This window comes from Stegostoma tigrinum, chromosome 16 (assembly GCF_030684315.1).
Source record: "Stegostoma tigrinum isolate sSteTig4 chromosome 16, sSteTig4.hap1, whole genome shotgun sequence".
Lineage (NCBI taxonomy): Eukaryota > Metazoa > Chordata > Chondrichthyes > Orectolobiformes > Stegostomatidae > Stegostoma > Stegostoma tigrinum.
Genome location: NC_081369.1, coordinates 878,736 through 904,526, shown reverse-complemented (window position 1 = coordinate 904,526; position 25,791 = coordinate 878,736). Strand labels below are relative to the sequence as shown.

At 46.9% G+C, this 25,791-nt stretch overlaps 1 protein-coding gene across 3 annotated transcripts in view; it reads left to right on the top strand.

Annotated features, from left to right (window-relative positions):
* Nucleotides 1–778: 778 nt before the first annotated feature.
* Nucleotides 779–25,791, top strand: part of dnaaf1 (dynein axonemal assembly factor 1) — an 85,736-nt gene continuing 60,723 nt past the window's right edge. Inside the window, exons 1-7 of one of the 3 annotated variants that reach the window (XM_048546212.2) lie at nt 779–1,172; nt 11,276–11,435; nt 12,915–12,991; nt 17,643–17,778; nt 22,997–23,070; nt 23,723–23,888; nt 25,676–25,749. In XM_048546212.2, the coding sequence (XP_048402169.1) occupies nt 12,934–12,991; nt 17,643–17,778; nt 22,997–23,070; nt 23,723–23,888; nt 25,676–25,749 (508 nt within the window). In that variant the 5' untranslated portion in view covers nt 779–1,172; nt 11,276–11,435; nt 12,915–12,933. The remainder of the gene's footprint in view (nt 1,173–11,275; nt 11,436–12,914; nt 12,992–17,642; nt 17,779–22,996; nt 23,071–23,722; nt 23,889–25,675; nt 25,750–25,791) is intronic. The other 2 variants (XM_048546213.2, XM_048546214.2) reach the window with 2 other exon arrangements.

Here is a 25,791-nt window from a genome sequence, read left to right as displayed (position 1 = left end):
GAAAGTGCTGGGTGTGGTGGAGTTGGAGGGGAGTGTGGAGCGGACAAGGGAGTCATGGAGAGAGTACGCCCTCCAGAAAGCAGACAAAGGTGGGGAGGGAAAAATGACTTTGGTGGTGGGGTCAGATTGCAGATGGCGGAAGTGTCGGAGGATGATGCTTTGGATCCAAAGGTTGATGGGGTGGTATGTGAGGACAAGGGGGATTCTCTTTTGGTGGTTATTGCGGGTTTGGGGTGTGCCACATCAAGCAGATGTTGACCAGCACATCTGCCAATGTGGTATACTACATCCGCTGTATCCATTGTGGCCTCCTCTACATTGGGGAAACCAAGCGGAAGCTTGGGGACCACTTTGCAGTACACCTACGCTCGGTTCGCAATAAACAACTGCACCTCCCAGTCGCGAACCATTTCAACTCCCCCTCCCATTCCTCAGACAACATGTCCATCCTGGGCGTCCTGCAGTGCCACAACGTTGCCACCCGAAGTTGCAGGAACAGCAACTCATATTCCGCTTGGGAACCCTGCAGCCCAATGGTATCAATGTGGATTTCACCAGCTTCAAAATCTCCCCTTTCCCCACTGCATCACAAAACCAGCCCAGCCTGTCTCCTCTTCCCAAACCTGTTCTTCCTCTCACCCATCCCCTTCACCCACCCCAAGCCACACCTCCATTTCCTACCTACCAACCTCATCCCACCTCCTTGACCTGTCCATCCTCCATGGACTGACATATGCCCTCCCCACCTCCCGTCCTATACTCTCCTCTCCACCTATCTTCTCCTTTATCCATCTTCGGTCCGCCTCCCCCTCTCTCCTTATTTATTTCCGAAACCTCAACCTTCCCCATTTCTGATGAACGGTCTAGGCCCGACACGTCAGCTTTTGTGCTCCTAAGATGCCGCTTGGCCTGCTGTGTACACCCAGCTCGACACCTTGTTGTCTCGGATTCTTCAGCATCTGCAGTTCTCCTCATCGCGGATGTTTTGACTGTTTGTTAACCCGGCAACCGGCAGTGCGCATGTGCATGGTGAAATGCCGGCGTTCGTTTCGGGGTGGGAACTGACAGAGAGAGGGAGAAAAAAAAGGTGCCGCGGGGCACTGTGGGTTGCTTGACGGTTTGTTTCCCCAGCAACCGGCAGCGTCCTGCGCTTCGAGAGCGACGGTTAAACAGTGAGTGTGAGGGGGAAGAAGAGGGCCGGGGGTGGGGAGTGGTGGTGATGGTGGAGTAGTGGGGAGGAGGGCATTATGTGTAGGGGGGAGTGATGGAGGAGGGCATTATGTGTAGGGGGGAGTGATGGAGGAGTAGTGGGGAGGAGGAGATTGTGTGTAGGGGGAGTGATGGAGGAGTAGTGTGGGAGGAGGGCATTATATGTAGGGGGAGTGATGGAGGAGTAGTGGGGAGGAGGAGATTGTGTGTAGGGGGAGTGATGGAGGATTAGTGGGGAGGAGGGGATAGTGTGTAGGGGGAGTGATGGAGGAGTAGTGGGGAGGAGGGGATAGTGTGTAGGGGGAGTGATGGAGGAGTAGTGGGGAGGAGGGCATTATGTGTAGGGGGAGTGATGGAGGAGTAGTGTGGGAGGAGGGCATTATATGTAGGGGGAGTGATGGAGGATTAGTGGGGAGGAGGGGATAGTGTGTAGGGGGAGTGATGGAGGAGTAGTGGGGAGGAGGGGATTGTGTGTAGGGGGAATGATGGAGGAGTAGTGGCGAGGAGGGGATTGTGTGTAGGGGGAGTGATGGAGGAGTAGTGGGGAGGAGGGGATAGTGTGTAGGGGGAGTGATGGAGGAGTAGTGGGGAGGAGGGGATTGTGTGTAGGGGGAGTGATGGAGGAGTAGTGGGGAGGAGGGGATTGTGTGTAGGGGGAGTGATGGAGGAGTAGTGGGGAGGAGGGCATTATGTGTAGGGGGAGTGATGGAGGAGTAGTGGGGAGGAGGGGATTGTGTGTAGGGGGAGTGATGGAGGAGTAGTGGGGAGGAGGGGATTGTGTGTAGGGGGAGTGATGGAGGAGTAGTGGGGAGGAGGGGATTGTGTGTAGGGGGAATGGTGGAGGAGTAGTGGTGAGGAGGGGATTGTGTGTAGGGGGAGTGATGGAGGAGTAGTGGCGAGGAGGGGATTGTATGTAGGGGGAGTGATGGAGGAGTAGTGGCGAGGAGGGGATTTGTGTGTGAGGGGGAGTGATGGAGGAGGGGATTGTGTGTAGGGGGGTGGATGCGTAGTGGGGAGTAGGGGATTGTGTGTGGGGTGGTGGTTGAAGATAAGTGGGGAAGGGGATTGTATGTGAGGGGCAGTGATGGAGGAGTAGTGGGGAGGAGGGGATTGTATGTAGGGGGAGTGATGGTGGAGTAGTGGGGAGGAGGGGATTGTGTGCAGGGGGGAGTGATGGAGGAGTAGTGGGGAGGAGGGGATTGTGTGTAGGGGGAGTGATGGAGGAGTAGTGGGGAGGAGGGGATTGTGTGTAGGGGGAATGATGGAGGAGTAGTGGGGAGGAGGGGATTGTGTGTAGGGGGAGTGATGGAGGAGTAGTGGGGAGGAGGGGATTGTATGTAGGGGGAGTGATGGAGGAGTAGTGGGGAGGAGGGGATTGTGTGTAGGGGGAGTGATGGAGGAGTAGTGGGGAGGAGGGGATTGTATGTAGGGGGAGTGATGGTGGAGTAGTGGGGAGGAGGGGATTGTGTGTAGTGGGGAGTGATGGAGGGGATTGTGTGTAGGGGGAGTGATGGAGGAGTAGTGGGGAGGAGGGGATAGTGTGTAGGGGGAGTGATGGAGGAGTAGTGGGGAGGAGGGGAATGTGTGTAGGGGGAGTGATGGAGGAGTAGTGGGGAGAAGGGGATTGTGTGTAGGGGGAGTGATGGAGGAGTAGTGGGGAGGAGACGATTGTATGTAGGGGGAGTGATGGAGGAGTAGTGGGGAGGAGGGGATTGTGTGTAGGGGGAGTGATGGAGGAGTAGTGGGGAGGAGGGGATTGTGTGTAGGGGGTATGATGGAGGAGTAGTGGGGAGGAGGGGATTGTGTGTAGGGGGAGTGATGGAGGAGTAGTGGGGAGGAGGGGATTGTGTGTAGGGGGAGTGATGGAGGAGTAGTGGGGAGGAGGGGATTGTGTGTAGGGGGAGTGATGGAGGAGTAGTGGGGAGGAGGGGATTGTGTGTGAGGGGGAGTGATGGAGGAGGGATTGTGTGTAGGGGGGGTGGATGCGTAGTGGGGAGTAGGGGATTGTGTGTGGGGTGGTGGTTGAAGATAAGTGGGGAAGGGGATTGTATGTGAGGGGCAGTGATGGAGGAGTAGTGGGGAGGAGGGGATTGTATGTAGGGGGAGTGATGGTGGAGTAGTGGGGAGGAGGGGATTGTGTGTAGGGGGGAGTGATGGAGGAGTAGTGGGGAGGAGGGGATTGTGTGTAGGGGGAGTGATGGAGGAGTAGTGGGGAGGAGGGGATAGTGTGTAGGGGGAGTGATGGAGGAGTAGTGGGGAGGAGGGGATTGTGTGTAGGGGGAGTGATGGAGGAGTAGTGGGGAGAAGGGGATTGTGTGTAGGGGGAGTGATGGAGGAGTAGTGGGGAGGAGACGATTGTATGTAGGGGGAGTGATGGAGGAGTAGTGGGGAGGAGGGGATTGTGTGTAGGGGGAGTGATGGAGGAGTAGTGGGGAGGAGGGGATTGTATGTAGGGGGAGTGATGGAGGAGTAGTGGCGAGGAGGGGATTTGTGTGTGAGGGGGAGTGATGGAGGAGGGATTGTGTGTAGGGGGGTGGATGCGTAGTGGGGAGTAGGGGATTGTGTGTGGGGTGGTGGTTGAAGATAAGTGGGGAAGGGGATTGTATGTGAGGGGCAGTGATGGAGCAGTAGTGGGGAGGAGGGGATTGTATGTCGGGGGAGTGATGGTGGAGTAGTGGGGAGGAGGGCATGATGTGTAGGGGGGAGTGATGGAGGAGTAGTGGGGAGGAGGGGATTGTGTGTAGGGGGAGTGATGGAGGAGTAGTGAGGAGGAGGGGATTGTGTGTAGGGGGAGTGATGGAGGAGTAGTGGGGAGGAGGGGATTGTGTGTAGGGGGAGTGATGGAGGAGTAGTGGGGAGGAGGGGATTGTGTGTAGCGGGAGTGATGGAGGAGTAGTGGGGAGGAGGGGATTGTGTGTAGGGGGAATGATGGAGGAGTAGTGGGGAGGAGGGGATTGTGTGTAGGGGGGAGTGATGGAGGAGTAGTGTGGGAGGAGGGCATTATATGTAGGGGGAGTGATGGAGGATTAGTGGGGAGGAGGGGATAGTGTGTAGGGGGAGTGATGGAGGAGTAGTGGGGTGGAGGGGATTGTGTGTAGGGGGAATGATGGAGGAGTAGTGGCGAGGAGGGGATTGTGTGTAGGGGGAGTGATGGAGGAGTAGTGGGGAGGAGGGGATAGTGTGTAGGGGGAGTGATGGAGGAGTAGTGGGGAGGAGGGGATTGTGTGTAGGGGGAGTGATGGAGGAGTAGTGGGGAGGAGGGGATTGTGTGTAGGGGGGAGTGATGGAGGAGTAGTGGGGAGGAGGGCATTATGTGTAGGGGGAGTGATGGAGGAGTAGTGGGGAGGAGGGGATTGTGTGTAGGGGGAGTGATGGAGGAGTAGTGGGGAGGAGGGGATTGTGTGTAGGGGGAGTGATGGAGGAGTAGTGGGGAGGAGGGGATTGTGTGTAGGGGGAATGGTGGAGGAGTAGTGGTGAGGAGGGGATTGTGTGTAGGGGGAGTGATGGAGGAGTAGTGGCGAGGAGGGGATTGTATGTAGGGGGAGTGATGGAGGAGTAGTGGCGAGGAGGGGATTTGTGTGTGAGGGGGAGTGATGGAGGAGGGGATTGTGTGTAGGGGGGTGGATGCGTAGTGGGGAGTAGGGGATTGTGTGTGGGGTGGTGGTTGAAGATAAGTGGGGAAGGGGATTGTATGTGAGGGGCAGTGATGGAGGAGTAGTGGGGAGGAGGGGATTGTGTGTAGGGGGAGTGATGGAGGAGTAGTGGGGAGGAGGGGATTGTATGTAGGGGGAGTGATGGAGGAGTAGTGGGGAGGAGGGGATTGTGTGTAGGGGGAGTGATGGAGGAGTAGTGGGGAGGAGGGGATTGTGTGTAGGGGGAGTGATGGAGGAGTAGTGGGGAGGAGGGGATTGTGTGTAGGGGGGAGTGATGGAGGAGTAGTGGGGAGGAGGGCATTATGTGTAGGGGGAGTGATGGAGGAGTAGTGGGGAGGAGGGGATTGTGTGTAGGGGGAGTGATGGAGGAGTAGTGGGGAGGAGGGGATTGTGTGTAGGGGGAGTGATGGAGGAGTAGTGGGGAGGAGGGGATTGTGTGTAGGGGGAATGGTGGAGGAGTAGTGGTGAGGAGGGGATTGTGTGTAGGGGGAGTGATGGAGGAGTAGTGGCGAGGAGGGGATTGTATGTAGGGGGAGTGATGGAGGAGTAGTGGCGAGGAGGGGATTTGTGTGTGAGGGGGAGTGATGGAGGAGGGGATTGTGTGTAGGGGGGTGGATGCGTAGTGGGGAGTAGGGGATTGTGTGTGGGGTGGTGGTTGAAGATAAGTGGGGAAGGGGATTGTATGTGAGGGGCAGTGATGGAGGAGTAGTGGGGAGGAGGGGATTGTGTGTAGGGGGAGTGATGGAGGAGTAGTGGGGAGGAGGGGATTGTATGTAGGGGGAGTGATGGAGGAGTAGTGGGGAGGAGGGGATTGTGTGTAGGGGGAGTGATGGAGGAGTAGTGGGGAGGAGGGGATTGTATGTAGGGGGAGTGATGGAGGAGTAGTGGGGAGGAGGGGATTGTGTGTAGGGGGAGTGATGGAGGAGTAGTGGGGAGGAGGGGATTGTGTGTAGGGGGAGTGATGGAGGAGTAGTGGGGAGGAGGCGATTGTATGTAGTGGGAGTGATGGAGGAGTAGTGGGGAGGAGGGGATTGTATGTAGGGGGAGTGATGGAGGAGTAGTGGCGAGGAGGGGATTTGTGTGTGAGGGGGAGTGATGGAGGAGGGATTGTGTGTAAGGGGGTGGATGTGTAGTGGGGAGTAGGGGATTGTGTGTGGGGTGGTGGTTGAAGATAAGTGGGGAAGGGGATTGTATGTGAGGGGCAGTGATGGAGCAGTAGTGGGGAGGATGGGATTGTATGTAGGGGGAGTGATGGTGGAGTAGTGGGGAGGAGGGGATTGTGTGTATGGGGGAGTGATGGAGGAGTAGTGGGGAGGAGGGGATTGTGTGTAGGGGGAGTGATGGAGGAGTAGTGGGGAGGAGGGGTTTGTGTGTAGGGGGAGTGATGGAGGAGTAGTGGGGAGGAGGCGATTGTATGTAGGGGGAGTGATGGAGGAGTAGTGGGGAGGAGGGGATTGTGTGTAGGGGGAATGATGGAGGAGTAGTGGGGAGGAGGGGATTGTGTGTAGGGGGAGTGATGGAGGAGTAGTGGGGAGGAGGGGATTGTGTGTAGGGGGAATGATGGAGGAGTAGTGGGGAGGAGGGGATTGTGTGTAGCGGGAGTGATGGAGGAGTAGTGGGGAGGAGGGGATTGTGTGTAGGGGGAATGATGGTGGAGTAGTGGGGAGGAGGGGATTGTGTGTAGCGGGAGTGATGGAGGAGTAGTGGGGAGGAGGGGATTGTATGTCGGGGGAGTGATGGAGGAGTAGTGGCGAGGAGGGGATTTGTGTGTGAGGGGGAGTGATGGAGGAGGGGATTGTGTGTAGGGGGGTGGATGCGTAGTGGGGAGTAGGGGATTGTGTGTGGGGTGGTGGTTGAAGATAAGTGGGGAAGGGGATTGTATGTGAGGGGCAGTGATGGAGGAGTAGTGGGGAGGAGGGGATTGTATGTAGGGGGAGTGATGGTGGAGTAGTGGGGAGGAGGGGATTTTTGTGTGTAGTGGGAATGATGGAGGAGTAGTGGGGAGGAGGGGATTTTGTATGTGGGGAGTGAAGGATGAGGAGTGGGGAGGAGGGCATTTTTGTCGGGAGTGGTGGAGGAGTAGTGGGGAAGGGGATTCTCTGTGAGGGTGTGATGGAGGAGCTGGGAAGGAGAGGAATCTGTTGTTGGTGGATGAGTATTGGGGAGGAGTGGATTGTGTGTGTGGGTTTGGAGGAATCGTGGGAAGGAGGCGATTGTGTCGGGGGAGTGGAGGAGGGGATTGTTTGGTGGGGTGGGGGAACAGTGGGTAGGAATGGATTATGTCGGGGTGAAGTTGTGAACTGGGGAGGTAGGTGAGTGGATTGGCTTGGAATGGACAGGAGTGGAGGGATGTAAATTGGAGAGAGGGGCAATAGAATAGACATGGCAAGGAGAGTAAAGTGGAAGGGGTGTCATTATGAGGACAGGCATGTAAAGGCAAGGATGGGGTGTGATAGGGAGGAGGGGAAGGCAATGGTGAGAGGTGATGTGGAGAGGTGGCTAATGGGGAGAAGGAGGGGTTTAATGGGAGGGGTATAATGAGAAGAAGGGATGTACGTCAATTGCTTAGAAAGGAGGAGCAGGTGGATATAGGCGAGGAGGGTAATCATCAGGCGTGTAGGGATTGATGCAGTTGTAACAGAGGAGGAAAGGGGAGAGGTGTAACATGTACAAGGGTACAGTATGAGGTTAATGTGAAGGAAAGGAGTGGAGGAGGTAATGTGGCGGAGGAGGAGGGTCGGGGTCTAATGGGGACCAGTTGCAGCATGGTAATGAGAGGGATGGGGAAGGTGGGGTGCAGTTGGCAGGAGGAGGGATCAGTTTGGAGGTAATGGAGGGTGTGGAGTGGAGGGTTATTTATTGGTTGATGGGTAGGGAGGGGAGGAGGGTAATGGCAAGAAGGAGCGGTAGGTAATGTTGAGGAGAGGTGTGGCCTTTGTTAATGGGGGAGAGAATAGGAAGAAGAGGGTTGTAGGTGAATGTATAGTAAAGAGGAGGTGGGAAGGAGCAGTGGTCGGAACTGGTGGGAAATTGGGTCTTGGGAATAGGAGTGGTAAGAGACGATGGTGTAATGGAGTGAAGGGGATAGGAACTGAGGCAAGAATAGGAAGGGGAGGCGGTTAATAGGGAGGAGGATGGAGGAGTTAATTGGGAGGGAAGGCTGACAATGAAGAGCAGGGGTGGTGGTGAAGAAGGCAGAAGAGGGGATTAATCGGTAGCATGGGAGGGGTGTACAGGGTTGGAAGGATGGAATGTAATGGCAGGAGGTAATGGGTCGGGTGGGAGTCTTAATGTAGGGAAGGGCCAGATGATTAATGTGGAGGAGAGGAATGGGAAAAAGGGAAACAGAGAGGATAATGTAATGGCATTAGGAGGAGGGCAGGATACAGGAGTACTGGGAAGGAAGTGGGGTGAAGGGATGGGTTGGTAACAAAGAGGAGTGAATTGGTGTGTAATGGGGAGGTGGGCAGTGGAGGTGAGGGGTTAATGGGGGCGAAGAGAGCAGGGGACAGCAGGTGGCCAATAGAAATGGGAAGGGCGGGGAAAAATGGGAGTGGAGGGAAGGGGGATTGATGGGGAGAGTACGGAAGGGGGTTAATGGGGAGAGGGGTATTTAATGGTTGAAGGGTTTGGCTAGTGGGAGAGGAGAAAATAGGGAGAGGATGGGAGAGGGTGTGTGGGGAGGATGGGAAGAATATAATGGGAAATAGAGACGACGGTCAATGGGTAGGAAAGGAGGGGTGGTGGTTAAGGGGAGGGGAGAGGAGGATGGTTAATGGGGTGAGGAGAGGAGGGGCGTTAATGGGGTGAGGAGGGGGGGTTAATGGGGTGAGGGGGAGGGGTGTTAATGGGGTGCGGAGGGGAGGGGGCTTATTGGGGTGTGGAGGGGAGGCATGTTAATGGACTGAGGAGGGGAAGGGGTTCAAGAGGCAAGGAGGGGAGGGGGTTAACGGGGTTAACAGGTGAGGAAGGAAGGGGGTTAACAGGTGAGATGGGGAGGCGGTTTACAGGGTGAGGATGGGAGGAGGTTAACAGGGTGTGGAGGGGAAGGTGTTAACAGCATAAGGATTGGGACAAGAGAGGAGAGGAGGCGAAGGAACATGACGGGGAGAGGAGAGAAGGCAAAAAAGCACGATGGGGACAGGAGAGGAGGGGAAGGAGCATGATGGGGTGACGAGTGGAGAGAAAGGATCACAACGGGGACAGGATAGGGGAGAAGGACAAGGGACACAACAGGGACAGGATAGGGGAGAAGCAAAGAGGACAGCACCGACAGGGACAGGATAGGGGAGAAGGGCAAGGGGCACCGACGAGGACAGGATAGAGGAGAAGGGCAAGGGGCACCGACGGGGACAGGATAGGGGAGAAGGGCAAGGGCCACCGACGGGGACAGGATAGGGGAGAAGGGCAAGGGGCACCGACGGTTACAGGAGTGGAGAGGAGGGATATGACAAGGAGAGGAGAAGAGTGGTATGACAAGGACAGGTGGGAAGGATTAAGATGAGACAGGGAGGGGATGGTTATGACAGGGCAAGGAGGGGATGGGGTGGGCAGGGCTACAACAGGTCAAGGAGGGATGGGTTGGGAAGGTGTACAACGGGGCAAGGAGGGTTGGTGAGGGGTACCACAGGGCAAGGAGGGGAGGGGTATTGCAGGGAAAGGAGGGCAGGGGTGGGGAACGACAAGGAGAGGAGGGGAGGGAGAGGTATGACAGGGAAAGGATGGGAGGGTGTATAACTGGGAGGGGAGGGGTTACTCGGGGAGGATAAGACTTGGAGGGGATATGACAGGGACTGGAGTTGGGGGGGCACGACAGAGAGAGGTTTGGAGAGGAGGCGATGCATTATGACGGGACGAGGAGGAGAGGAGGGGTTACAATGGGGAGGGGAGGGTTTAATGAGTGAGGCAGGAAGGTGACGGTTTTAATGGAGACAACAGGGGTGTGGAGGGGAGAGAGTTAATCTGGAGGGGAGAGGAGGGGAGGGGATGATTAGGGAGGTGGGAACAGGTATAACTTGCAGATAGGATGAGTGTAATTGATAGGAGGAGATGAAGATAATGTGGAGGGAGGTGCAGATGGGTAAAAGGGAGGAGGGTGACTATGAGGTTGGGAGTGGATTTCGCGGGGGGGGGCGTGGGTAAATTATGGGGTAGTGGTAATAAGGGGAAGCAAGGTAATAGGAGGAATTGAGGTGATAATGTCGCAGAAGCCTGGAGATATAATCGGGATGAAGGGAGGGTAAATGAGGGTTAATTTTCAGGTGGGGAGGAGACAAGGTTAATGGGAGGAAGGGGAGGTGAAAGAGTGTAGAGGAGTTTGTGGTGATGGGAAGGTGGGGAGAGAATGGATTTAATTGGGAGGAAGGAAGTTGGTTATGGGGAGGAGAAGGGAGGCAAGGAGAGTAATGGAGAGGCAAGGGTGATAACAAAGAGGAAGTGGAGGGGTTTGATCGGAAAAGAAAGGCGTGGTTTGGAAGTGGGAGGAGGATAATGCGTAACTAATAGAATTGTTGGAGACAGCTGGAAGGAGAGAGGCAGACAAAGGGAATGAAGTCACAGAGTGAGGGATGGGGACATGGGTGGGATCAAGGAAGGGAAATGGACAGAATGAGGTGGGATGAGGGCAGAGGTAAGAAGGGTGTGGGGGCAAGGTTGGGAGGAGGGGGTCAGAGGGAGAAAGAGTGGACAATAGAAGGAATTACATACAATGAGGATAGCAAGGGAGCAGATGTCAGAATATTCAAAAAGACTGGTTTAGCCTCCGGCATTAGCCATGGAATGGGACAAAGTTGGTGATCAGGGAACTGACCACATAGTTGGGAATGAAGACAGTAGCTTCAGTCTTCCAAATATTTAATTGAATATGATTTCTATATTATGACCATATAAGTTAGGAGTTGTCATTGGACCCTTTGCACTACCGTTTGATAAGATCACAACTGAACTGATTGTGGTTTCTACTTTCACCTTCTTCCTTTATGTCTGCCACCCATAGCGTGTAACTCCTACTTCAATCAATAATTTACTTAATTCAACCCTAGAAATATTCAGTACCCAACCTCTTCCACATTCTCTTTCATGTGTCAATATCCACCCTGTCAAAACCTGTCAACATGTTAGACCATAGAGCAGTACAGCGCAGTACCCTTTGGCCCATGGTAACAAAGTGTGGTACAGGAGGAACACGGCAGGTCATGGCTTTGACCCATGTTGTTGTGCTGAACATGACACCAAACTAAACTGATCCATTCTATGCACAATCTTGTGCGTCTCTAAAATCCCCTTGAACATTTAATTAGCTTAAATGAATCCTCTCTAGTATTAGACATTTCAACTCTTGGAAAAAGATTCTGGCTGTCAACCTTATCTGTGCCTGTCATAATTTTGTAACCTTCTTTGATATCTCCCTTCAGCTTCTGCCAGTCCAGAGAAAACAACCCGAGTTTGGCCAGCCTTTCCATGTTCTGTGTTTTAGTAAGGTTACTGCTGTTTCATCTGAACTCAATTGGATACTGGCCCGATCTTTGTAATCTGTGAGGAGGACAGTGTGGAACTTCAAAAGGACCTTGACAGGTTGGTTGAGTGGGCAGATAGGTGATAGATTAGAGATAATGGGAACTGCAGATGCTGGAGAATCCAAGATAACAAAGTGTGGAGCTGGATGAACACAGCAGGCCAAGGGTGTGATATTGAAGCAGCATTTTAGGACCACAAAAGCTGACGTTTCGGACTTCAATCCTTCAAGGGTCTAGATCTGAAATGTCAGCTTTTGTGCTCCTAAGATGCTTGGCCTGCTGTGTTCATCCATCTCCTCACTTTGTTATCTAGGTGACAGATTAGGTTCATTGAAAGACAATATAAAATATGGGTACAAGTCTAAAAGGGGGTGCAAGAGCAGAGAGGCCGGGGCGATTATGTGCACAGATTATTGAGGATTGCAGGATAGGCACAGTGAGCATTTAATAAAGCAGACACTCTTCTTGAATTTATTAGTTGGGGCACGAAGCTCCAGTGCAAGGGGGTGATATTGAACTTGTGCAAGACATGTTAGGCTACAGCTGAGGCTGAGAGGAGATTTCATGGAGATTTTCAAAATCAGGAGCAAGCTGAATAGAATAGATAGAGAGAAATTGCTCCCACTTTTAAAAGGGAAAAGAAAGAGTGAGCATAGATTTAAAGTGATGTGGCAACAAAGCAAGCGTCACGTGAGAGAAAAAAAACTTAACACATGGAGTAGTTAGGGTGTTTAATGCCCTGATTGGAAATGTGATGGAGGCAGGTTCATTTGAGGCATTCAAGAGAGCACTGGGTGATTATTTGCATAGTAATGGTGTGCATGGATATGAGGAAAAGTCAGGAGATTGTGTTAGTTAATACATCAAGTGCAGGCATGATGGGTCAAATAGTCCCCTTCTGCATTGTTGCAATTCTGTGATTCTTCCCTCATAAGACAACTTTTCTATTACTTCAGGAAGCAGTCGAGTGAACTTTCTCTGAACAGCTGTGTATCTGTTTGTCTTTGCAGTATTGGTATATCTGATTGCTGGTGTTGCAGTAGATGTGGATCTGACTGCTTTCTTTTCAGTATTCATGTATCTGATGTTATCTTTTCGGTATTGGCGCATCTGCCTATTGTCTTTTCACTACTTCTGAATCTGACTGCTAGCTTTGCAGTATTGATGTATTTGATTGGAGTCTTTGTAATATTGGTGTATCTGACTGCAGTCTTTGCTGAATGGTTCTATCTGATTGTTTCCTCTGCAATATTGGTGTGTTTAATTGCAGTCTTTGCAGATTTGGTGGATTTGATGGCAGTCATTGCAGCATTGGTGCATTTGTCTGTCCCCTTTTCAATATTGGTGTGCGTAAGTGTAATATGGTCTCAGTGGATATGATTGCAGTCTTAGTGGATCCTACCGCAGCCTTGCAGTATCGGTGGATCTGGTTGAGATGCTGAAGTTACACAGCTGGTTTTGATTAAAAAAAGTAATACTTCATAAAACATTATTTGAAAATCAACTTAATGCTCCTTTTGTTTTGTTGTTGACTCAGTTACAGATAATTTATTTTGATGCAAATGTCAACAATGGGAGACGGCACAGATCAAACAGAGTTTGAGGATTACCAGGGTGAGTAAAAGGGAGCAGCTTTTAGAAATGGTGGACACCTTTGGATCTAAGCAGTTGCTGCACACTAGTTTGTGTCAAAGCACAACTATCTCCAATGACATCTTTTCAATAATGTAACTCTGATGTGAGAACATTCCCAATAGACCTACAAACAGATTGCTGAAGAAACTGCGTTGGTTTAGCAGCAGCTGTGGAGAGACAGTTCTGAGTCCAGAACTGCAAAGAACAATATTAGTTTCATCTCACTCTGGAACATTTTTCTAATTTTGTAAACAGTCTTAATTTAGAACATAAATTTGTAATTGTGCGCTTGCGCATTAAGTCATTTCAACAAGCCATTTTTGAAAATATATTTTGTATCTAGAAAAAGATTAGGATCATATTTTCTACTTTTAACTGGACTATTTTCATGGTGAGAACTAACTGTTGGAGCATTTAAATCTTTCTGCTGATGAAACTGCATCATTCGGAAACATGTATTCCAAATATGCGTGTCTGCTATAATTCAGATGACTGATATTTTTTTAAGAGTGAACAAAATGCACGAAAAGTTAGTGGAAGAATTTTCTGTGGTAACATTCAAAAAGGAATTGAATGAAAACGGGAAATATAATGAACCTATGCTGTAACCTAATTGAACTCAGTTCTGAAGAAGAGTCACACTGGACTCAAAATGTTAACTCTGTTTCTCTGTCCACAGCTGCTGCCAGACCCATTGGGTTTTTACACTATCTGATTTATCTTTAGTTCAGTCTTCAGCTTCTGCAGTATTTTGCTTTTTTCCTGACAGGTATTCCATTATTTACCCAGTATTCCTGCAACATTGATATTGTGTATAGTGCGGTCATCAGCTCTTCTGCATTTCTGAACAAAAGGAAATTGATTGATGATTGCAGAGCTCCTAGAGATGCAAAAAAAATCTATAATCTTACAGCACTGTAATAGGTAGCAGTGTTACAATCAAGCCTAACATTTCAGGAACAATAAACACCATAGGGTGGTCCCACAATTAGTTAAGATATAATCCATAGTCCATTCAATACTAATCTATCCGACCTCCTACACAGGAACACACTTCTGGATTAGCTGAAATTTGCAGTACAGAAGGAGGCAATTCTGCCCAACATGTCCATAGAGTCATACAGTGCAGAAAAGGCCATTCTATCCATTGAGTGTTCACAACATAACTACCACTAAAGGCATGATAATCCGAATTTCCTGCACTTGACCCATATCCTTGAATGTTATGATGTTTCAAGTGCTCAGCCGAATACTTTTTAAAGTTCATAAGGTTTCTATCCCCCGCTACCTTCTCAGGCAGTGTTTTCCAGATTCCTACCACCCTCTGAGTAAAAAGGTTTTTTCTCAAACCCCCTCTGAATTTCCTGCCCCTTACCCTAAAACTATGCCCCCTTCTGACTGACCCCCTCAATGAAGAGAAATAGCTGCACTCTATTGACACTGTCAATATCACTCATAATCTTATACATCTCAATCCAGTCAAGTCAATGAAGATCTGAATAGACTACTCCCATTTCATAGCTTTCAATTCATCCCTGGAGGCTACAGCAATGCAAGAGAGTACATGCATGCTGCTTAAATGTTATGGGAGCTTCTGACTCAAGCATCCTTTCAGGCAGTGAGTTCCAGACTTCTACCTTCTTCTGAGTGAAAACTTTTCCTCAAATTTCCTCTAAAATTTAAATTTAAAATTAAAATTTCCTCTTAAATTTAAATGCCCTGTTAATTGGCGCCTCTGCTAATGAAAAATGTGCCTTCCTGTGCTCCTCATAATCTTATACTCCTCTATTGTATCACTTCTCAACCTTGCAAAAGCAACTCCAATCTTTCTTTGTAGGTCAGGCCTGGCTGTCCAGCCAGGCAGTATCCTGGTATATCTCCTCTGCACCTCCTCCACTGCAATCACATTTTACTTACAGTGTGGTGGTCAGGACTGCACATAGTTTGGCAGTTGTGGTCTAACCAGCAGTTTACAAATTTTATAACCCTAACTCTAACCTCCTTGCTCTTGTATTCTGTATCTTGGCTAATGAAGGCAAGTATGCTATATGCCATTTTAATCCACATCTACCTGCAATGTCTGGGGATTTGAGTAAATTCCTCTAATTTTCAGTACTTTCCAGAATTTTTCCAGTCATAGGCTAATCTCTTGCCTTGTTAGTCCTCCCCAAGTATATTACCTCACACTTACTGCTGTGTCCATCTGAGCGGTATGTTGATTTCCTTTTGCAGTTTACAGCTATTCTTCTCACTATTTACCACTCTACCAGATATTCTGTCATTGGTGAACTCCTTGATTATGCCTTTCATGTTTTAGTCCAAATCATTAATGAACACAAACAGCAGAAGTCTCAGCTTTCAGCACCAAACCCTGCTGAACCCCACGGTTAACAGATGTCCAGTCACAGAAACATCTGCTTCCTGTCTTTCAGCCAGTTTTGGATCCACTGTGCCACTTCATCTTGCATCCCACCGGCTCTTACTTCCTTAACCAGTCTGTCATGAGGGGCATTATCAAAAGCTTTGCTAAATAAAAGTTTGTGAAAACCGTATCAAATGCATTATCTTCATTAACACTTTTACTTCCTCAAAAACTTAATCAAATTTGTCAAGCGCAGATGTTGCTGGGTACGGAAGGTTTGAGTAATAAAGAAAATATGGATAGCCTGGAAGCCTAGGAGGTTGAGAGGTGACCTTACAGAAGTTTATACAATCATGAGGGGTATAGCTAAGGTTAATGGTAGGTGTCTTTTTCCATAGAGTGGGGATTTCAAATCTAGAGAGCACATCTTTAAGAAGAGAGATGTAAAAAAGATGAGGGGCAATTTTTTTTACATGTGGAATGCACTTCCTGAGGAATTGATGAACGTGGCACAATTACGTTTAAAAGACCAAAAGAATTGTCGATACTGTAAATCAGAAACAAAAACAGAAGTTGCTGAAAAAGCTCAGCAGGTCTGGCAGCATCTGTGAAGAAAAAATCTGAGTTAACATTTCGGGCCTGGTGACCCTTCCTCAGAACTGATGGTAGGTGGTGAAACGTCAGGTTATATGCAGAATATAGGAACAGGGCTGGGTTCGGGAGTAAACGATAGGATACTGTCTAAAGAGAGAGAAGAACAGTTGGACGCAAAGGAGTTGATAATGATCTGGCTGCGAGGTTGAGTAGTTGTTAATGGGGACTGTTGGTGACTAACAACAGGTGGTGCGTAATGGCAGGGCATGTGATAACAAGGCCTGGTGTGTGAGGTAGGGGGCTAGGACATGGGGGAGTTTAGGCCCTAAAATACTCAAACTTGATATTGAGTCCGGAGGGGTGTAGGGTCCCCAAGCGGAAAATGAGGTGGTGTTCTTCCAGCTGGCGTTGAGCTTAGCTAGAACACTGCAGCAAGCCAGAGACAGAGATTTTGGCCAGGGAACAGGGTGGTCTGTTGAAGTGGCAGGCAACAGGTAGCCTAGGGCCTTTTTTGTGAGCAGAATGTAGGTGGTATGGTGGCTCAGTGGTTAGCACTGCTGCCTCACGGTGCCAGGGACCTGGGTTCACTTTCACCACTGGGTGACTGCCTGTGTGGAGTTTGCGCATTCTCCTTGTGTCTGCTGGGCCCTCCAGTTTCCTCCCACAGTCCAAAGAAGTGCAGGCTATGTGAATTAGCCATATTAAATTGTCCACCTGTAGATTAGGTGGGTTGTGGGGGATGAGTCTGGGTGGAATGTTGTGAGGATTGGTGTGGACTTGTTGGGCCAAAGGACCTGTTTCCACACTGTAGGGATTCTATGATTCTATGTTCTGCGAAGTGGTCAACCAGTTTACACTTAATTTCCCCAGTGTAGAGAAGACCACATTGTGAGCAGCAAATGTAATAAACCAGATTCTGGGAAGTGCAGGTGAAGTGTTGCTTCACCTGGAAGGTATCTGGACCAGGAGCAGGTAGGTGGGACTAGTTTAGTTAAGGATTATGCTCAGCATGGATTGGTTGTACCGAAGGGTCAGTTACTGTGATGGCTGACTCCATTTTTCTATGACCTTCACTTAACACTCTGACATATACCCTTCATTTTGCAATGATATTTGTAACATATTGCATTTCTTTCCCAGGGAGACACTTCACCTCGTATCTTGTCACAATAACTCTATAATATACATCATAATCTGGTAGATTAACATTCGAGATCTCTCATACATTTTTGAAATGTTGTCTGATAGCTATTAGAGAGCACTACAACAGTAAACACGACATTTCCAACACTCCTTTCAGGAAAAGAGCCAAACATACCCCTTGACTCTGAATATAATGCATGGCACACTGATATGCTCACCCGCTCTGAGTAATATTTTCTAATACAACCCAATCTTGTCTCAATACCACTTTTTGATCTAGCATCCAATTCTATCAGTCATGTGAATAAAGCTTTCTGATATTTCCCACACCCTCTCAAATGACTGTAAGCTCTCTCACTTTTGTCAGCAGTACAGAAGTAGAATGGTAACAGATATGCTGATTACCTCTCTCATTCAGACTCCATCACTTATTCTGATTAGGAAGGGAGCAATACACAATACCCAGCTTCTGTCAGCTTCATGCTAATATATTTTTAGCAATTGAGCAACTGTCTTGCATTGAATACACAGAACCTTTGAGAAGTGAAGGAGAAGATAAACTGCAGAAAGGTGACGTGTTGCACGATCAGAAAGGAGCACTTTCTCTGGAGACACATGAACTCAACTCTGCAGAGCCTCAGGAGAAAGCCAAAGACTCAGAATCGAGGTGAGGAATTTGTCCTATTATGCTAATGTTGTGGAATAGATAAGACTATTATTTAACTTCAAAAGCGTTGTTGATTGTTCATCTTAACACATTTTCCGATTAAGTATTGAAGGTATAGTTTGCTATATCAGAGAATCATTTCCTACAGAAGCAGATATTCAGTCTATTATATCTGTTCTGGCACTTTGGAAGCTATTTCCAAAGTTGTCCCATTTTGTTTCTCTTTCCCCATTTCCTTGGAATTATTTTGCATTACCTATGCAATTATACAAGAATGTAAGAAATTGGAGCAGTAGGCCTCTTGGCCCTTTGGTTCTATGCCACTGTTTAATAAGATCACAGCTGTTTTGACTGTGGTCTCAACAGCACTTTCCTTCCTGGCCCCAGTGACTTTTGACCGCCCTGTCAGTATAAAATCTAGCTCAGCCTTGAATATTTTCAGTAACTGGGTTGTCAATAGTCTCTGAAGGGAGAATTCCAAAGTCTAATGATCCTCAGGAAAAAGAAATTCCTCCTCAGCTCCACTGTAAATGGGAGATCACCTCTTTTGAAAGTACGTCTTAGTTCTCTATTTGTCCGTAAGAAGAAACAACCTCTAGGTATCTACCCCGTTGGATCTTTTCAAAATCATATACATTTCAATGAGAGTTCCCTGAACTTAACCTGCTGAACCTTTCCTCACAAGGTATACCTTTATCTCAGGAATCACCCTAATGATCCTTCTCCGAACTACTTCCAATGCATACATATCCTCCTTTAAGTAAGGAGACCAAAACTGCATATAACACCCCAGCCATCATTCACGTTCCCAGTATAGTTGACCAAGACATCCCCATTTCTATACTTCATTCCCCTTACAATAAGGTCCAACATTCCATTTGTTTTTATGATTACTTGCTTTAGCTGCATACCAATTTTTTTGTGATTCAAATATAAGGACACCCTGTTTCACCATTTTCTCTCTATTAAAATAATGTGCACCTTTTCTATTCTCGCTGTAAAAGTGGGCAATCTTACATTATTGCATATTATTCTTCATCTGTCCAATTCTGCCCACTCACTTAAACGTTCAATATCCAACTGCAGACTCTTTACATCTTCCAAACAGATTGCTTTCTTAATTATACTTGTATAATCAAATGTGGCTGCAATACACCATATCCTTGCATCCAAGTCAGTAACATAGATTGTAAATATTTGAGGATGCCGCACGGATTTCTGTGGCACTCATAGTTACAATTAACCAATAAAATTGACACATTTATCCTGACTCTGCTTCCTTTTGGGTAGCCAAACTTCCACCCTTGCTAATGTACTACTTGCAATACCTTCAGCAGGTAAATTGTACACTTTATTAGGGACCTTATTGAATGCCTTTTGGAAAATCCAATTCCAAATACACTGCACCTACTTGTTTCCTGTTATCCATCCTGCTTGTTTTTATCCTCCATGAACTCTAACAAATTTGTCAAACAAGATTTCCCTTTCATAAAATAATGTGAAATAATATTGATTTGATCTATTTTAAAATGATCTTCTAAATAACCTACTACTGTTCCTTTGATATAAAAATAGAACCAGCTGCAACTTCTGAAGACAATTCTGTTCCTCCACCCGTCCCGTCCACAGATCCTGCCCGACCTGCTGAGTTTGTCCAACATTGCTTCTGCAGTATGTTGCTTTAATTTTATTGTTTCCTTTATCATGGATTCCAACATTTTTCCCAATGACAGAAGCTACATTAACTGGCCTATGGTTTACTGCTTGCCGTCTCCCTCCTTTCCTAAATGGTGGGGGGGGGGGGGGGGGGGGGGGGGGGGGGTGGGGTGGGGTGGTGTTCCATTGGCACTTTTCCAAACCATTGGAATATTACCAGTATTGCTCAGTATGTTTGTCATTTTCTCGTTTCTCGGTATTAATTCCCCAGACTCTCTAAGAAGCCAACACTTACTTTAACAGATCTTTTCCATTTTGACATTTTACTGTTACTTTTGTACTTCTTGCTACTTTACTCATACTTTAATTTCACACTCTGTCATTTTTGGTCATCCTTTGCTGCTTTCTAAATTTGGCCCATTCCTCTTTTTATCACTAATCTTTGCAGCATTGTTTGCTTTTTCTTTAAATTTATTACTATCATAATCATGGATGTAGCATCTATATCATAGTATTTCTTTATCAATATAAATTATCTTTGTTTCATTAAATTGTATGTCTCACTGGTTTTCTACAGAGCTATCTTTTAACCCACTTTCACTTTCACTTCAGCCAACGCTTTCTTCATATCCTTGCAATTGGCTTGCTTACGTTTTAGACACTAGCTTCAGATCCACATTTCCCATGCTAATACTGAATATGAATTTCAGATGTTATCATCATTCCTAACTAGAGGCTCCTTTGCAATGAGGTAATGAATTAATCTTCATCCGTTACACAAGAGCAGGTCTCAAACAGTCTATTCTCTGGTTGCTTCCGGAACATATTGTTTCAAAAGACTTTTCAAAATATGCTACATCCTCCAGACTACCTTTCCCAATTTGATTCATCAAATCTATGTGAAAAGTAAAATTGCTGTGTATTATTTTGGGGAATATCTTTCTTACAAGACCATGATTTCTTCATCTATTACTTATCATGTGATGTAGTTGCTGTCTGGCAACCTAGAAACCACTCTTACCAATGACAACACAGTGTGGAGTTGGAGGAACACAGCTCAGAGGAGCAGGAAAGTTGACATTTTGGATTGGGACCCTTCTTCAGAAAGAAATCTTACCAGTGACTTCTTTCCTTTGCTATTTCTTAACTCCAGTCAAACAAATTCTGCCTCTTGTCCTTCTGAGCCAAGATTATTTCTCACCATTGGGCTGATCCCACTTCAAGAAATTCCCTTTTGTGAGTTGCTATTCTGTAGAATCATAGAATGATTGGCACTTCTTGGTGCTGCAGCCAGTCTGTTTCACTATCGGCTTCCTGCACATGAAATTCACTTAGCTCTATCCCTGCACTTTTACTCACAGCCACACAATTTTCTTTTCTGTTTAGATAATTATCCTATTTTGTCTCAAAGGCCAAGACTGAAACTACTTTCACTAACTCTTGGGCAGTGCACTCCAGTTCCCAGACAGTTACTACATCGTTTTTTCTTGTGTTGCCTTTCCTTTTTTTGCCAATCACCTTAAATTGGTGTCCTCTGGGTCTCAGAGCTTCCACAAACGGGAACAGGTTTATTCTAATTTGAAATCACTGATGATTTTGAACACCTCTGACAAATGTCTACATAATCTTATCTTCACAGTGATGAACAATCTCCAAATTTTCCAATCTATCCACACTAACCTTCCTGGAACTGCACTTGTGATCTTTCTACAACAGCTTTGTTCTTTTCACATCTTTCCTAAAGTGTGCTGCCAGAAGCTGGGCGTAATGCTTTAGTTGATGCCGTACCAGGTTTTTATAAAATTCTTTCGTACCCTTTGTCTCCATTGTCCATCCTTGTCCAGCTATTTAGTAGTTTGTACATGTACAACTTAAGATTCTGCTTACTCTGGTAACCTCATTAGAATAATATCATTTTTTAAAAATATTGCCTCACCTTATTCTACCTACCAAAACTGAATCACTTTGCAGTTTTCTGTAATAATTTATCTCTCTTATTTTTCTGCCCATTCCACCTGCCTGTTCATGCCTTGCCGAAAGGATATTAGTGAACCAAGATAATAAAATGTGAGGCTGGATGAACACAGCAGGCCCAGCAGTATCTCGGGAGCACAAAAGCTAACGTTTCAGGCCTAGACCCTTCATCACAGAGGGGGATGGGGTGAGGGTTCTGGAATAAATAGGGAGAGAGGGGGACGAAGATGGAGAGAAAAGAAGTGAGGTGGAGAGGAGAGTATAGGTGGGGAGGTAGGGAGGGGATAGGTCAGTCCAGGGAAGACGGACAGGTCAAGGAGGTGGGATGAGGGAAGTAGGTAGGAGATAGAGGTGCGGCTTGGGGTGGGAGGAAGAGATGGGTGAGAGGAAGAACAAGTTAGGGAGGCAGAGACAGGCTGGACTGGTTTTGGGATGCACTGGGCTGGGGGGGGGGAAGAGCTGGGCTGGTTGTGTGGTGCAGTGGGGGGAGGGGACGAACTGGGCTGACGAACTGAACGAGCCCAGTTCGTCCCCTCCCCCCACTGCACCACACAACCAGCCCAGCTCTTCCCCTCCACCCACTGCATCCCAAAACCAGTCCAACCTGTCTCTGCCTCCCTAACCTGTTCTTCCTCTCACCCATCCCTTCCTCCCACCCCAAGCCGCACCTCCATCTCCTACCTACTAACCTCATCCCACCTCCTTGACCTGTCCGTCTTCCCTGGACTGACCTATCCCCTCCCTACCTCCCCACCTATACTCTCCACCTATCTTCTTTTTTCTCCATCTTCGGTCAGCCTCCCCCTGTCTCCCTACTTATTCCAGAACCCTCACCCCAACCCCTCTCTGATGAAGGGTCTAGGCCCGAAACGTCAGCTTTTGTGCTCCTGAGATGCTGCTTGGCCTGCTGTGTTCATCCAGCCTCACATTTTATTATCTTGGATTCTCCAGCATCTGCAGTTCCCATTATCACTATTAGTGAAACAGATGGTTTTTACAGTAATCTGTAATTGTTACACAGTCACCATAAGGCCAGCTTCGAATTCCAGACTTTTACTTGATTCTTGCCATGTATCATGGTGAGTTTTTGAATCCATGCTACCAGAACTTTACTTCGGGTTTCTGCATTATTAGTCTAGTGATGTTACCGCTACACTACTGCCTACCACAAGAGATGATGAAAGCATCAGAGGTGTGTTACGCATGTGTCAAATTTAGTAAGGACGTTGGATGAATTGAGGTTTGTGAATGATTGAGTTTTGGAGGTCAGCGTAAGGGCATTTGAAAAGAAAAGGCTTGAGTTGATGAAGAGTTTGATCAGTTATTTAAAAAGTCAAAACAAAAATCACAGCAAATGAGGTTAATTCAGATAGCCTAATGGAAATGTTTTGATAACAGCGGTGTTATTTACATCATTAATCAACCAAATAGACACAAAAGATTTGTGAAGCTGTGTAAGATTGTACTGAGATTAGCATCACTGATTGTTATTTAGTTCAAAGGTGTTAGACTGTCGATGATGAAAAGGAAATACTTGGTTTATGATTTAAATATTTTAACTTTCCTTTCATTGCTGTTTAAATCACAGCTCAGTTATTCCAGCATTCACTTTGTCAGCAATGGGAGATGGGACAGTGCAAACGGAATCTGAGGATCACCAGGGTGAGTAGAAAAAAACAGCTTTTGGAAGTGATGGTCACAGCTCTGGATTTAAGTGAATGCTGCATAGCAAAATGAGGCTGCAGTGTCCCTGGCAAGTCCAGCATTTGTTGCCTTGAACTAGGTGCTTTGCTGGGCCATTTCAGATGATAGTTAAGTGTCAACTATATTGCCGTGTATCTGAAGTGAGAGAAACTGCCAAGAATATGAATTGGTAATTGACAGGTGGCTGTGAGGCTGAAGCAGTTACAGAAAACATTTCCAACTTTGCATCTTTGGCCAAACAGCAAGATTGAAGTCAAGAAAATGACAAAGCCATAGCTGAGTTTCAGAAATTTCTGTTTGCTAAGTAAGCGAATGTTACTGTAACATGTTGTGATACGTCCCACAGTTCTCTTCCTACTTGCTCCTAACATATCTGTCAACACTCTGGATGAAATTGTACAACATATGCTACTAGTCTTCCTTATTCTCTCTGATATGTCCTACCCTGCTGTTAATATTGTTGATATTGCTTCCATTACTTTCTTATACTTTGACAATGAAAACATTGTCCATCACTGTTTATTCAGACACCAGCATGTAATCTGTCAGGGGCCTGAGAACAATCACAAAAGCCCAGCAATCTGTTAGCCTCCCAATTATGTATTTTCAGGAACTGAGCAGCTCCCCTGCAATGAAGAAGCAAAGCCTGTGGGAAGTGAGGGAGAAAGTAAATTGCAGACAGGTGAACAGCTGTGTGATCCGGAAGGAATGGAGAGACTGGAAATACCTGAACCCAACTTCAGAAAATCTCAGGAACAACCCAAGGAAGAATACAGGTGAGAGGCTTCTTCCATAAAACAGAGAGTAGATATAAATTGGTGATAAATGATTTTTCAAGATGTAATGTGTGGTGTACTGCAGGAGCCAGTGCAGAGGCCTCAACTGTTTAAAATTTCTCCAAATTTCTTTGCTGGGAGGACTGAAGACATGGTTACTAACTTTGCTAATAAGTACAAAAGGAGGCTACAAAAGGAGAAAGATAGGTTAAGTGAGTGGACAAAGATCTGGTAAATATGGAAAAATTGGAAACTATTTTGACAGGAAAAATAGAAAAGAAGCATTTCGTTTAAATGGTGTGAGGTTACAGAACTTTGAGATGCAAATGATCTGGGTATCTTTGTGCATGAATTACAAAAGGCTAGTATGTATATACAGCATGTAAATACGAAAACAATAAAATTTTACGATTTATTGAGAGAGAAATTAAATACAAAAGTAACGATGCTTTGGTTATACAGGACACTGAGACCACATAACTGTGTGCAGTGTTGCTGTCCTCATCTAAGGAAGGATGTAAACGTGTTAGTTGCCACTCACAAGATTTAATAGACTAATACATGGAATGAATGAATCCTCTTATTAGGAAAGATTGAACAGGCTAGGTTTGTGTTCACTAGTTTAGAAGTGGAGGAGTTGGCTTAATTGAAACTATAACATCCCAAAGTATCTTGATAGCAAGTACATGAAGAGGATGTTTCCACTTGTGGGAGAGTCCAGAACTAGGTGGCCAACATTTAAAAATAAGGGGCTGCTCATTTAAGACAGATGAAACCAAATATTTCTCTCAGCAAGTTGTAACTCTTTGGCACACTTTTCCTCAGAGCCAATGGAAGGAGAATCTTTTTTTAAGGCAGGGGTGACAAGGGGATGAAAGTTCTTGGAGTTGATGCTTTAAATATCTAAAAATGTCAAGGTGTATGGAGACAAAGTGAGATTGAGATAGCGGATCAGACACAATCATCTTGCATGGTTGAGCAGGCTCAAAGAGATCAATGGCCTATTCCTGCTTTTAGTTTCTCAGTTGCTATACAGGTGGGAATGTGGATTTGAGGTAACAATCAGATCAACCATGACCTTATTAACTGGTGAGCAGGCCCAAGGGTTCAAATGGCCTAGTCCTAACTCCTATGCTTATGTGTGTAGTTCTCGCATTTCAACAGTATCCAGTTGTGGGGGAGAGGTAAACCTTGTTGATTGCCTATTCTTCATCTATTCTTCAGTTGAACTGCTTTCCCTTTGCCTTGAATTTTGGTATTTTTTTGCAATTTCTATGTATAAGCTACTTTTTCCTCATTAGGTATGGAAGACTGGGAGTGCTGTAGTGATATTGATGGTCTCGTAGTGCAGAATAAGGGGGTGGAATGAGACTCTGCATTTCGTTCAAAATTAATATCAAACAGCAACAGTGAAGAAATCAGGATGAGTTGAGTTAGGGAGGCTTGTTTGAGGGCATTCGAAAAGTTGATGAAGGGATTGATCAAGGTTTAAAGAAAGAAGAGAGATGAGAATGGACAAGGTTAATTCACACAGTCTGAAAGTGTTCCTGATAAAAGCAGTGCTATTGTAATTATCAACAATCCAATACTTCCAGCAAGTCTGAGAAACCCTTGTAAAATCGTTCCGAAATTAGAATCACTGGAAAAAATTGGTCTCATCTGTCTTAAAGAGCAACCACTTTTAGAATTCTTTGTTTCAGCGATGTTAGCCTATTAAGATTAAAGAGCAAACACCAAACTTGTCATGAAATATTTTAATATACCTGTTGTTACTGTTTAAATCACAGCTCGATTATTCCAGTAGTCATGATATCAGCAATGGGTGATGATACAGTGCAAACAGACACTGAGAATCATCAGGGTAAGTAAAAGGGAGCAGCTTTTAGAACTAATCGTTGCACCT